The 14,945-nt window shown below is 39.9% G+C and overlaps 1 protein-coding gene and 1 long non-coding RNA gene across 2 annotated transcripts in view; one reads left to right on the forward strand and one right to left on the reverse strand.

The window, feature by feature from the left end:
- LOC103280410 (uncharacterized) overlaps nucleotides 1-2,327 on the reverse strand; it is a 49,472-nt gene extending 47,145 nt beyond the window's left edge. Inside the window, exon 1 of the long non-coding RNA XR_010005459.1 lies at nucleotides 2,068-2,327. This is a non-coding gene — a long non-coding RNA (uncharacterized LOC103280410). The remainder of the gene's footprint in view (nucleotides 1-2,067) is intronic.
- mapk13 (mitogen-activated protein kinase 13) overlaps nucleotides 1-14,945 on the forward strand; it is a 36,165-nt gene that overhangs the window by 3,784 nt on the left and 17,436 nt on the right. The window contains exons 2-6 of the mRNA XM_003226474.4: nucleotides 5,401-5,530; nucleotides 5,979-6,037; nucleotides 9,281-9,389; nucleotides 10,216-10,245; nucleotides 12,766-12,813. Of these exons, the coding sequence (XP_003226522.1) occupies nucleotides 5,401-5,530; nucleotides 5,979-6,037; nucleotides 9,281-9,389; nucleotides 10,216-10,245; nucleotides 12,766-12,813 (376 nt within the window). The remainder of the gene's footprint in view (nucleotides 1-5,400; nucleotides 5,531-5,978; nucleotides 6,038-9,280; nucleotides 9,390-10,215; nucleotides 10,246-12,765; nucleotides 12,814-14,945) is intronic.

The raw sequence follows: 14,945 nt of genomic DNA on the forward strand, positions 1-14,945 counted from the left end.
CTAAAATACCTATAATTATTGAAATTTATATTTGACATCAGCATATTTACATTTCATGGCTGGAATGCCTTTAGTGTTCTGTTCATGCATACATTCCCTTCATAAGATGGGTTTCTTACATATGCATAAAGTGCACATGCAGGCATAAATTTTTGTTTCATACAGATTGCCTGCATTCAATTTAAGATCTTAGCACATGTGATACCATTATACATTGGGTTGTGCAATGCTGACATACAGCATCAGAGTTGTGTAACACAATCAACGGATAACTGCACATGTGGCGATTTATGCTACACAACCTGGATGTAATGTGTTGGCCCATGCCTCTAGAAAAGAAAGAAAAAAGACTGAAAATATTCAGAACCTTGCTGTTGGAGATATTTTATGTCTTCTACAGTAATTTCCTAAAGCCATTTAGGAGGATTTCTGTCCATATAAGGAAGAGCAACAATTAGTGTTCTACTGTATGCCAAACTGAAGATTATTCAATGGCACAGTCTAATAACTATGATTCTGTTGCTGTCTGCAGCCTCTCAAAAGCTAAGCTCACGCTCAGAGGTGGCTGGCCAAAGAGAATCCAAGCAAGATCATAGAAGCATTGTGGCCAGAGCTGACGAGGAGTGATCTCTCTAGAGATCTTCGGGCCTCTTGACTGCTTATATCACAAGGAGGAAATGGAGAAGAGATGGCCAGTTACTATTTTTACTAAGGTGTGAAAGTAGAAGACTCCACTTCTAAAACATTGAAGCCAAAGTCCTAGACCACTTACTTGAGAGTAAACTACCTTGAACTCAAGGGAACTTGTCTCTGAGTAGACATAGATAACAATATAATAGTGCCCCTTTGTATCCATCGATTTTGCACCCACAGATTAAACTATCAATTGCATACAAACACACACACACACACACGTTTCAAAGCCATCCTTGATTTTGCCACTTTATATAAGAGACACAGTTTTATTATGCTGTTGTATGTAATGGGAATTGGGCATCCACAGATTTTGGTATCTCCAGGGGGCCCTGGAACCAAATCTTTAGAGGATAACAATTACTACCAACTACAGTTTGTGAGAAGTGTCCAATTTAGTTAATTTACACACACATATATAAATATTTATGTATACAGATTTTATTATTCATGGATTGGATTAGCATGTTATCTCTAAGAATGCTTAGGGCCTCTAATACAAGTCTGTGGTCAACTTCTGCCAGACGTCATATCGAAAGACCTAGAGACAACACTTCCCTAGGCATTTGTAGGTCCTCCAGCTTTATTCTATTGTCAACTTCCAGGAGATTGATACCTGTTACATCTTTTTTGCTCCCCACCAGCTTTTCTAATGGAGTTGGCTTCAACTTCATTGGGACTACTTATTTCTCCTCCCCCCTTATATCTTCATACATTCCCTTTCTTGCATAGATGCGCCTGGGCTTGGTCCTTCTGATACTAAGGCTGTCTGTGTCTTATTTTGCTTCCATTGCAACTTGGTTATCTCCCTCATCAATATCAACTCTTCCCACCCCAATACTATTGTACTATTTCAGTCACAGGCATACCATAGTCCCTGCCTTTGATTCATACTGTTTTGAGCAACTAGGTTCTCAGCCACATTTGCCTTTCTCAACTATACATTCCATAGGCATTTAGTCCACCACATTGCACAGAGTCCATAAACAATTGTACTGTGGTTCCACCGGCTTGAACATCTTGCTTGTGCAATCATAGGTATAGGTAGATTATGCTAGCTTTACTGTTTTTGTCTTGCCTGCTTGTGATACATTTCTTCTGAAAACCCATCTGTAAATAACTATACATATATAACTGTATACACGTCTGTAAATAATTAAATCTCCTTTAATGTGATGTTGGCTTGCCTATCCAGGTATTGCTAAGTACCAAAACCCATCTTGGTCATGTGCCACTGTCTTGATATCCTGTCTAAGGACCTCATCACATTGAAGTTTAACTTGCAGGTGATAGCAGAGAGATTTGCCATGGATTATGGTGAATCTGGCAGAGTGGAGGGGGGGGGGAACCCATCACCCCCATGCCATCCCTTACCTCATCCCAAGGGGTGAAGCGTTGCTGCCTGATTTCCCCCCATTCTACTCTATGGAACACGAGAAGTTTCCCATGTTCCTGGCATTGCCTCTTGCGATCGTTTCACCTCACTTCTGGCATGGAGCCCAGCTGGAAGTAGATCTACGTCATGTGATGGGATCCGGTGGCCTCAGTGCCTGAAGTGAGGTCATAAAACAGGCAATAAAGCCCATGTGATGAGATTGTAAGGTTCTGGTTTGATTGGCTAAACTTTGTCCCTTGAAACACAGAATCTTGGAGCTGTTCAGAGTTAGGTTGCTTACCTCTACCTTGTTCTTCTAGAAACCACATCTCTGCTGCACCATGTCAGATGTTGAATCACTTTAGATATTCAACAACTATAAAGCACTTGGATCTGAAATGGGAAGAAGGGGGAACCACATCTTTTGTGTGTTCACAATGGAGCTATCTCTGTGAAAATTTGCTCAGTTCTAGAATGCTCCAAATGAAGCTCTCTACCAATACAACACCTAAATAAATAAATATAAATAAATATATGCATGAATAGAGGGGATTGCTATGAACAGCAATCTTATATCCTTATTAACTGCGTGGAAAATAAAATCACTGGAGGCTTAGCTCCATGACAATCTGAAGTATCACTCCACTTGAGATCCAACTACAATAAATTAAAACAGGATGGCTCCTCCCCAAAAAAAATTTTTGTTCACCTACTGCTGAAACTCTTAACTGCCAGAAATGTTTGGAACACCAGATGAAAATCAGTCAATGCTGGAACATAAGTGTTAGATGAAACAAATTGGCTTACTTTTTGTTGTGTTGGCTTTGAAGAGAAATATAACTAAGAGTTGAGTCACACTGTCATGATTTCTGTATGCTGAGAGCAAAAGACATGTGACATCCTATTTGAAGTATTAATCATGTATTGACTTGCTCTGAGCAATGCATAGTGTAATATTTTGCAGCAACAGGATGGTCATAGGAAGATTCCTAGGACTGCATACTCATGAAAACATTTAATGTATTATTACAGCTTGCTTAAAGGCATTCATTAATGCTGAAGTCCATTTCAATTATGGGTGTGAATTTATGAATTTCACTCCACACATCTCATAGTTGCTTGCAGCTCTGTCATAATAAGTTTAAAAGAAATAATTGAAGACTTTTTTAAAAAAAAAAACAGCCTGCATATAATTTCTCATCTGCGGCCAATTCTCTCTCACCAGAAGTGACTTGCGGTTTCTCAAGTCACTCCTGACACGAAAAAAAAAATCTGTGGGTTCATAGAACTGTTAATTTCAGAGTTGTTTGTATACATATCTTAAGAATGCGATGTTATTTTCATATTGCTTTTATTGTATTATACAGCTACATTGTTGATGACGATGACGATGATTATATAATAATATTTGCATACTGCTTTGAGGGGACCTTAAAGTCCTGAATGGTTTACAGGGCTGTCAATAAGTTAAAATGGGCAATGAAAAGCAAAGCAAGTAATCATTAGTTATTTTCTGAGAGGAAGGTCTTTAACATTTGTAATAGATTTTACTGCTCAGTTTCACCATTGTCTTGTTCTAATCTTTTTTTGAGGCTTCTGCTCCACAGGGCCACCTTAAGGTAAGTAACAGAAGTTGGCATCTTTTTAATGGCATATGCAGATGTTAATGGTATTACACACCATTGTAGTTGTTGTTACTTGTTGTTATGTTGTGGGGTTTTATTGGCAAGATTTGGTCAGAGGGGGTTCACCTTTGTCTTCCTCTGAGGCTGAGAATGTGAATTACCCCAAATCACCCAGCTATGGAAACCCACTGAGTACTCCCCATTATTCTGAAGCTGAGAGCATGAGGTCACCAAGGTCACCCAGTGGGTTTCCATGGCCAAGTGGAGATTTGAGCCCTAGTCTCTGGAGTCATAATCCAGTGCTGTAACCACTCCACTATGGAGGGTGCCTTTTGTAAACAGTGCACAACTATTGTATCCAGAAGAGAAGTTCTCATGCAATATCACTACATGATGCACTTGCAGTTATACACTAACATTCAAAGAGAAGTGTGCCAATAAGAATTACAAGCACAGAATATGACAGAAGCCACGCAGAAGTCCATTTGTTGTGCTACATTGCTACCCAATAAATGATGTGAAGCAGAACTTAACACTTTTGGTAATGTATGCGGAATGGTTGCAGTATATTATGATCTTGGTCAAAATACTCCAAATGACTGAAATGTCTGAGATACAAATTTTAGTTTGATATCAGATCTATGTCTGTCTGAAGAAAAGATCCTATTTAGCCTTTGTGGAATTGAAAAGAGCATTGATGTTACATAGAAGTTAGTATAATCAAATTGTAAGAGGAATAAGTTACTTCCTCTGAGGCTGAGAGGGTATCACTTGCCCAGTTACTCAGCCTTGGAACCCCATTGAGTGACCTTGAGTGTCATATTCTCTCACCCTCAGAGGAACCCAAAAGTAACCCCCTCTGAACAAATCTTGCCAAGAAAATGCTGTGATAAGGTTGCCTTGGCAGATGAATTATTTGTGAAAGATTTGAACCATGCATATTGCACTTCTCTGTATTATGTATTGCAGCTTTGACCCCATTGCTGCAGTTCTTCAACTGGATGAAGGTCCATCAGATTTCTACACAGATCAGTATTGTATACATTAGCATACATTTACAACCTAGGGTCCTTACACATAATATATTAACAAATGGATTTCCCATGGATTCATATCATAAGAAATTATATTTGTTGTTGTTGTCATTGTTTACTTTCAACTTATGGTGACCCTAAAGCAAATCTATCATGAGGTTTTCTTGGCAAGAGCGGGTTTCCTTTTATTTCCTCTGAGTGTGAGAAAGTGTGACGCCAAGAAAACACCATGATAGGTTTGTCTTGGCATTGCCATTAGTCAGAAATGACTTGAAGGCACACAACAACAATAACAAGAACAAACATAGCTTCTATGAGACAAGATAAGATTGAAAGGAGAAAATTAAGATGTCTTCCTTAGTGGAGGAAACAGATCTTGTTTCTTAAGGTGAATAGGGATACTTTCAGGAGGAATACAAGTGACATCACAGTTCATTGGAGCAGCCTGAGAAGAATCTAAGAAATTGTTGAACCCTATTGCAAGATCAAACAGTAGCCATCAATTTTTTTATGCCAGTCACAAAAGTGGGGTCAGTTGAATGCTAGAACATCCACTTATCAGAACAAATGATGGATTTACTTCCCAGTAAATATTTACTTACCTGATATTCAACTGCACATGAGCATGTCCCAGCTGAATTTGCTTCTGAATGTTCCCCTCCTCTTCTCACAGTTCATCAATAGACAAGAAAACAGGGGAGAAAGTGGCTATCAAGAAGCTTTGCCGCCCATTTCAGTCTGAGATCTTTGCTAAGCGAGCCTATCGAGAACTCACACTGCTGAAGCACATGCAGCATGAGAATGTGAGTAATGACTTCCTAACAGTTTGTTGTTGTTGTTGAGGTTGTTATGTGCCTTCAAATGAACTCCATCTTACAGTGACCCTATCATAGGGTTTTCTTGGCAAGATTTATTCAGATGATAAACACATAAATAAACGAGTGGAAATCTGTGGGCTTCCATGGCTGAGATTTGAATCCTGATTTTCCAGAATCCTAGTCCAACGCTCAGCTCACTATACCATACTGATGCTTTTTCTAATATTTTAATTAGTCTCTGGATTTGAAGTTTGTTTGGGTACAGCCCAAAATATAAAATATGGGTACTGTCATCTTATTTCTTGGAAAATCGTCAAGTAGTATTGTAATATGACTCAGCTTCTGGAGTTTATGCGAAGGCATTTTTATAGTGAGGGAAGGCACTGCACATTTTCTTCATAGCCTTAAAAATATGCATCCATCTCTCCCACAGGTCATTGGGTTACTTGATGTTTTCACATCAGCTACTTCCTTCGAAGGATTCCAGGATTTGTAAGTTTTCAATTTTGTCCCTTGAAATATCAAAGTTTTTACTGCAGAGTTTATTTCTAAGGAAAGGTTATGTGTTCATTGTGATTGCATAATGTCAGCACTTACATGCCAAACAAATGTTCTTTTTCATAGCGGCAGTATGTAAAATGACTGATTTATCTTGGCAGGTATGCGTAGATCTTTCATTAAAATGTCAATGGCAAGTGATCTGTGCAGAACTGAACATAGTGGGGATCTTAGCTGTAATCTTTTAGAAAGGAGGTTGGTGGGTCAAACTACACAAGACTCTGGAGATTACATCTTTCTTTTTTTTAAAAAAAAAAAAAAACATCAATGGGTTTAAAAACAGAAAAGCGCCCATGATTTTTCAGCTGGGACCATAGTCTTACATTTGATTTGGGTTTCTTTGGAATCATGTTTAAAACCCTGTTTAAACCCTGTAGCACAATCATATTGTGGCACATCCTGATGATTAAATCCTAATTCAAACACACACACCATGCAGTATTTGGTGCACAATGGTACCATTCAATCCAATGCAATCACTATCAAGCCCCAGTAAAGGCAGTGGGATTGTGAGGCCTAAACACATTTGCTAGCTAGAATCATTGAATTGTTGAAAAACATGTCATCATATTTAAATCCACAATGGTTTATTGAATCTCCTCTAGTTGGGACTAGCAGTTGGACTTTGACTAGTTGTAGGATTGTTCTCAAAATATGAAAAGTGGTTCAATCTAATCTAAATCTAAATCCATAATGAAAGCGAAAACCCATATGTGTGTATGTGGCACAGGTGTCTGCTCACACAGACAGCCTCCGGCCTCCACAAACAGGCTACAGTTCCCAGGGCTCAGAATCCAGCAAGTCACCCCTTTGCACTGACATTACGGTTACAGCGAGCTCCATGAACATGCAGCCCAAACCCTGCCAATGTCCTTCCCAAACACTACAGCCCACCACCCAAGGAATGCTTTCATTTGGGGACCATTTCATTCTAGATTTTACTTTTTCTTCCACCACAGGCAGGCTTTCCAGGGTTCTCCATTGGTGTGGAATTTGCATAGCCCTGTCCACTGCCCTTCCCTTTCAAATCTGTCTGCATAACAAACACAGCAGAACCGAGCAGCAACTAAACTTACTGGAGGAATTTGGGGATTGACTGCACATGGTGGAAGTTGTAGTTCACCCTGCATCAAGTCACACCACTGTGACTCCTACTGGGAAATTTAGAGGAGTTGTAGTTCACCTACACCCAGAACACTATGAACCCAAACAATGATGGGTCTGGGCCAAACTGGTCATGCATATCTGATATGCCCAGATTTGAATACTGGTGGATTTTGGAGGGGAATTGCCCTAAACATTTGGGAGTAGTAGGTACTGGGATTTATAGTTCACCTGCAATGAATGAGCACTTCTAACCCTACCGATGATACACCAGGACCACACTTGGCACACTGACCCCTCATAACCAATACAACATATTGCAAAGTTTGGGGAAAAGGGAGTTATAGTTCACCTGCATCCACAGAAATAGAGCCCCATGACTTACTTTACATCCGGGCGGTGTTAGGAGGGGATGGACTGTGTATGAAGGAACTTGCATATGGGAGTTGTAGTTCCCTGCACCAACTGAACCCAGCTGACACTGGATCTACACTAAACTTCAAACACAGACAAACAATGCTTTTCTCAAATGACCCGGGCACCACCGGGTCCCCAAGCTAGTCCATAATAAAAGCGAAAACTCGTATGTGTGTATGTGGCACAGATGTCTGCTCACACAGACAGCCGACAGCCTCCACAAACAGGCTATAGTTCCCAGGGTTAAGAATCCAGCAAGTCACCCCTTTGCACTGACATTACGGTTACAGCGAGCTCCATGAACATGCAGCGCAACCCCTGCCAATGTCCTTCCCAAACACTACAGCCCACCACCCAAGGAATGCTTTCATTTGGGGACCATTTCATTCTAGATTTTACTTTTTCTTCCACCACAGGCAGGCTTTCCAGGGTTCTCCATTGGTGTGGAATTTGCATAGCCCTGCCCACTGCCCTTCCCTTTCAAATCTGTCTGCATAACAAACACAGCAGAACCGAGCAGCAACTAAACTTACTGGAGGAATTTGGGGATTGACTGCACATGGTGGAAGTTGTAGTTCACCCTGCATCAAGTCACACCACTGTGACTCCTACTGGGAAATTTAGAGGAGTTGTAGTTCACCTACACCCAGAACGCTTTGAACCCAAACAATGATGGGTCTTGGCCAAACTTGCCATGCAGACCCGATATGCCCAGATTTGACTACTGGTGGGTTTGGAGGGGAATTGGCCTGGAAGTTGAGTAGTAGGTACTGGGATTTATAGTTCACCTGCAATGAATGAGCCTCACACTTTGCACACAGAGCCCCCATAACCAATACAACATATTGGACAAGTTTGGGGAAAAGGGAGTTATAGTTCACCTGCAGCCAGATAAACACTGACCCCCACCGACAATGCACTAGGACCACACTTCACACAGAGAAGCCTCATGACCTACTGAACATACTGCAGGTATTTGTGGGAAAGGGCCTTGATTTTGGGAGTTGTAGTTCACCGCCATCCAAAGACCACTGAACCCAGCAAATGACGAATCTAAACCAAATTTGGCACACAGACTGAATATTGCCTGCTGTGGATACTGATAGATATTTCGGGGCTATTGCCTCGGGAATCTGGAAGTTGCAGTAGTTCACCCCCATCCAGACAGTACTGCAGTACACCTGGCACACATACCCAAAATGGCCAACTTATAATACTGGCAGGGTTTGGGGAGGATTCAGCCACGATTCTGGGAATTGTAGTTCACCCACTCCAAACAGAATACATAACATTAAAAGACAAATAATACCATTCTCAAATGACCCGGGCATCGCCGGGTCCCCAAGCTAGTAGAATTATAACTTTAATAATTTAATGACTAAAGAACCAGAAAGTGTATTTTTGATGGGGTATCTTGCAAAAGAACACTGGAAATATAACCAAAAGGATGCAAAAGCCAGACCATCATAGCACAATGCAGTAGGATATATCCTGATTACAAAATAAACCATATTGATTGGATTCCTCATGGAATAGGGCTTTATTATTTCAATTAGAGTGTTGCTTGATCATCTCTGAATAAGCCTCCAAAAATAAGATGATATGAAGCCCAACATCTTTGTCTAAGACTCAAGGGGCTGTCGTATTGCCTTTCAGCTATTTGGTGATGCCTTACATGCAAACAGATTTACAGAAGATAATGGGACATCAGTTCAGTGAGGAAAAGATCCAGTATCTGATTTACCAGGTGTTGAAAGGTCTGAAGGTAAGTAACCTTCAAGAAACTTGGAAGAAATTTGATTCTGCCAGATATTGTTGAACGAACTGCTTTTTTTTTCTTTTTGTTTCCCTACGGGAGCAGCATATTTTAGTAATTCTCCAAGAAGTAGGAGAACAGCTTGTATATTTCGATCTTTATCACACATACGTTTATGTGTTTGCTCGTTAGTATGAGCTCATAAATTGATAGCCTTCTTAGATGCTTTCCATATGGGTTGGGTTACACCTCCCAGAGTCACAGCCAACATGTTTGATGGGCACCCAACAAATCTGGAGGGGATCAAGTTGGAGAAGATTCTTTTAGGTATGCCTTTAGCAATTGAAATAAGCCAAAACAGAGAAGAGAGACTGTGCTGACTGTGTAACTTCCCTGAGTTCAAAACAGCTTGTCTGCTATACTTGCTGAAAAAACATTTTGACCAGTAGCAGCTGGTAACTGTAATATCAGCAGCCCTACCCCTAAAATAGGTTCAGCGTGTAGGATAGCTCCTTTAAAGTTTGGATTAAATCCCAGAATGACATGGAAGCCACCAGCTGCTCCTGCTTTGAAGAAGCCTAGCATATCTCTGGATTGTTTATTCACTTTTTCTCTTGGCATAATTATGCAAAATACTTCAGTTTTCTCAAAACTGCTGGCTATAGGCAAAGGACTTCCCATGCAGGTTGTACGGGGGAAGCGAGATACTTAATACAAACATATTCCGTTATCCAGGACTTATCCAGGCAGATTATTAACTATTGATGTGGTAGGGGCAATATTTGTGTACTAAATCAAACACAGCTTTTTTCCCTTTTCTTTCTTTTAATTACAGTATATTCATTCTGCTGGAATCATTCACAGGGTATGTGCCACCTTTTCCTCAATGTAAAGTTGTTTGTTTGCGGCATCCACTCAGCTCACTGTTGTAGGGTGAGCAATGTGAGGCATCCAGATGTTGTTGGACTACAGCTCCATATATTCCTCACCTTCGGTTGTGTTGGCTAGAGATGCAGAAAATTGTCATCCAATAACATCTAGAGGACTACAATGTTATAGTGCTATTATTTTGCTTCAAAGATCATGGCAAAATTTGGGTTTGGGACTTATAGTTTAAGCAATGTTTCTAATATCTCCGACTATAACGCTCTTAAGCTCTACTTGGCATGATCAATTATTAGGGATTGTGGCAGATGTCATTCAAAAACAAATTGCAAAGTCAACCCTAACATGGAGTCTGGGGAACACCAGAATTCCTTTGCTACTCCAAAGGGTACTTATTTATTACTTATTTACAAATTTATTTGATTCCAAAGACAAGAAAGAGATTGCAAGAAATTTCAAGAAAAGTTATATAGAGAGTGATAGGCTCACTACTAGAAGTATTTGGATGGGAGGTTGGGTGACTATTCTCAGAGGCAATTTAGATGTGGATTTCCTGCATTAGCCATAGTTAGACTAGATGACTCTTGCTGGACTTTTGCACCTTTCCCATTCTGTGTTCTATTTTACATTTAGAAAATACCTGGTTGCTTAGCCACTAATTCTTCTCTAGACATACTCCTTCCACCAACAGTTTTAAGCACAGGAGGCTTTGTCCTCTCTCAATAGATGGACAATTATAATGCTGGTCCTAGATATATTTTCTGTTTGTAGTTGGAATCCAAAGAGCCCTACATCCATTATTTTAAAAACAGGTATTGCTGCACCGTTCAGATGCAGTGCCTTCTCTCATCTATTTCCTATCTCAGGGACCACCTGAAACAGGTCACTTCATCCTACTGCATGTCAAGACTTGTCTTGAGGAAAATGTTCTTGCTCCCATTCAAGGTTATTTCACTTGAAGGACTCTTTCCTCATATGTTCTAAGGTGAAGACCTGGGTTTAAAGCTGTGAGGCATGTCTGGTTTCTCTCTGAGAGAGTCAGGAAAATCAATTTGAAACTGCCTGAGGAAAACATACCACATGTTACCTGGGAAAGCATCACTGCACAGAGCTTATTGCATACCCCGAGGCCACCTTTCAGTACTGAAATAGTCTAAAGGAACATTTCGCAACTGAGAGGAAAAACACTGGGGGGAAAGGAGGGAGAGAGAGAGAGAGAGAGACCCACTTTGTCATTTTCAAGAAGCCAAAATGTTCACCTAGCTTTTCTGTATTCCAGGTCCCACTGGTTACATCTAGGACTAGCAATTTTGAGAGCTATGGTCCAAAAAAGATAATTAAAACCCAGCATTCCCAATCTCTATGGTTTGATCCTTTAGAAATAATGACAATAGTATCATTGCCTAGGAACTACCTTAGGAAGGGGTAATTCCAGGTGTGTAGACTATTCAGGGAAGGCAATAGCAATCCAACTGTGTGTATTTTTAACATAAGAAAACTGTATTAAATTCATGAAGTTACCATCAGTTGCTCTCCTAATTAGTACTACCATTGTTTTGGTGGCAAATAAAAACAGGCCTCTTCATTAAAGCCTTTGGGCCTTAATTAATTTACTCCCAAACATCTATGTACATGGTTTTAAATGGTTTCTAACCCCTTAAACTTGTTTTAACTTGCTAAATTGTCTAATATGTTTTTAATTGTTTTAATTTGCTAAAACTGATTTTACTTTGATGCTTTCCTGAAATCTAATGAAATAAAATGGGATATAAATATGAGCAAACAATTACACAAACCTTTCCAGGCTCAGGCAGCTCCATAGCACAGCAGACCTTTCTGTCCCCCTGTGCATTTAAGGGCCCTGTAGCTAGTCTTCAGCTACATATAGAATAACACGGTAAATTTATATATACAGTAGAGTCTCACTTATCCAACTTTCTGGATTATCCAACGCATTTTTGTAGTCAATGTTTTCAATACATCATGTTATTTTGATGCTAAATTCGTAAATACAGTAATTACTACATAGCATTACTGCATATTGAACTACTTTTTCTGTCAAATTTGTTGTATAACATGTTTTGGTGCTTAATTTGTAAAATCATAACCTAATTTGATGTTTAATAAGACTTTTTCCTAATCCCTCCTTATTATCCAACATATTCGCTTATTCAACATTCTGCCTGCCCGTTTATGTTGGATAAGTGAGACTCTACTGTATATACATATTTTAATACAAATGTTGAATAATTCATTACGTTTGAAATTGTTTATTCCCAGTATCATTTACCTCTGTTATCTTCCCCTAGGGACCCCTAAAGTAAATCCCATTGCTTTCAGTTAAGCTTATTCCTAATGAAACGATGCAAGATTGTTAAAGCCTAGGTTTTATAACATAAGTTTCCAAAATTGGAGGAAATTGTGATGACATTACTGTTACAAGCTTAATTGTTTCCTGTTTTTTTGGGGGTTTTCTCTCTCTGTGTCTCTCACACCACAGGATCTAAAGCCCGGCAATTTAGCAGTGAATGAGGACTGTGCACTAAAGGTAAGCTGTTTCTTTGTAGAAAGATGCAGTGGCAGTTTGCATTGTTAGCCTGATATTTATTTATTTATTTACCATATTTATATCCTGCCTTTCTCAACCCCTGGGGGGACTCAAGACAGGACTCAATTTTGAATGGGCAGCATACAAATATCTAATCTTATCCGTGCTTACTTTAAGTACTGATTTAAATGGATTGAACAAATCTTTGTTTTACAGGTGCAGACTCACTGAAACAATAAGACTTAATTTAATCATGACTAACTTAAGTATCCTGAAATCTTGAACATTGGACAATGACTCTGACCATGGCCATAGTAGCCTGCTGTGACCTTGGGCACGTCATAGTCTTTCAGCTTCAAAAGAAGGCAGATGCGCATCTCCTTTGAATAAATCTTGCCAAGAAACCCGATGTATGAAACAGATTACCTGGACTACAGTATTCTATAACCAGAACTGAACCAAAATTGGATTGGGTCCAGGTAATTTGATCATACATGGGGTTTCTTGGCAAGATTTATTCAAAGGAGATATGCATTTACTTTCTTCTGAAGCTGAGAGCGTATGAAGTCCCTATTTGATATACTAGATATTTCAGTGGTTTTGATGCCATCAACCATCCTTCTGGGGGGGTCTGCTGATATGGGACTTGGGAGCATTGTTCTGGGCTTTCTTAGCTCAATATTTCCAGAGGGTGTTGATGCGGGGCTGTTCAGCCTTTTGGTCATTAATGTGTGGGGTTCCACAGGACTCAATACTATCCCCATTGCTTTTCAACATCTACATGAAGCTGCTGGAAAAGGTCATTTGGTGCATTGGGTTGGGTGTTATTGGAATGCTGATGATACCCAGCTTTATCTCTCATTTACAACTAATACCAGGAAGCTGTGGTAGCACCTGAACATTACCTGTGTATAAAGGACTAGATATGGGTAAACAGACTGATTCTGCTAGTCTGTAGAAAATCCAAGATTGGGATTTCAACCTGTTCTCAATAGGGTTGCTCTCCCTATGAAATATCAGTATAGCTTGAGTTGGCTCTTGGATGCAACACTGCTGTTGTGGTCAGGAGAGCCTTTGCCATCTTTGACTGGTATGTCAACTGTGTACCTTTGTGGAAAAGGCAGATCTGTCGGTATCTCTTATATGATATCATGATTTCTAATGGTGCTTTCATTGCTCTAGATCAGTGATTCTCAACCTGAGGTCTCCAGATGTTTTTGGCCTTCAACTCCCAGAAATCCTAACAGCTAGCAACCTGGCTGGGATTTCTTGGAGTTGTAGGCAAAAAATATCTGGACACCCCAGGTTGAGAACCACTGTTCTAGATGGTGTCTGTTAGGCAGAGGTATTTGCTTAGTTCCTGGAAAATAGCAGGTTTAGACACAGATGTGTCTGTGGCTAGGAGCACAGACACATCTATAATTATTTATACAATATACAATATAATTGTATATTGTATATGTAAATTACATATTATTTATATTGTGCATTATTTTATACATTATAATCATTGTATAAATAATTTATACAATTATTTATAATGACATTTTCAGGGGCAGCTGTCTAGTGCAGACTTAGCATAATGCAAAATTCTCTGGATTGCCTCCCCTGTCAGCTGTGGATAAGTTAGCCAATCTCAGCTTCCAAGCCATAACCAATAGCACGTAACTGGCCAGCAGTAAAATACATTAAGAAAACTTTCCCTAATGACCCCTTCCTCAAGGCCCATGAGTTAAAAGATAGTCCCTTGTGTCACCCTTGGACTGCACAACCTGAAGAGCAAGTCTGAAGACATCTCTTCTACACTATACATTTTAGGGCACTCACAATTAATTAAACATCTCCCCTTACACTAATTGCTGTGCAGTCAATTCTTTAAAACAGAAGTCGCCCAAACCAGTTGTCACAATATCCCTCCCAGACTTCTTCTTTATGAGACTAGCCAAATAAGCCAAAATTTCTACCTGTGCCTCAAAATAACCACCCACAGTCAGCACTGAGCCTGGGAGCCAGCAAGTGGCTTCAGCAAACTCAGCAACTCAAAGGGGAAAGGGAAGAATGTGCAATGGGAATAAGATTTATTGCAGCTTGTGCTTCTGCATTGAATGGCATTTTGCTAGATGTCCCATCCT

The sequence above is a fragment of the Anolis carolinensis genome, chromosome 4 (assembly GCF_035594765.1).
Source record: "Anolis carolinensis isolate JA03-04 chromosome 4, rAnoCar3.1.pri, whole genome shotgun sequence".
Lineage (NCBI taxonomy): Eukaryota > Metazoa > Chordata > Lepidosauria > Squamata > Dactyloidae > Anolis > Anolis carolinensis.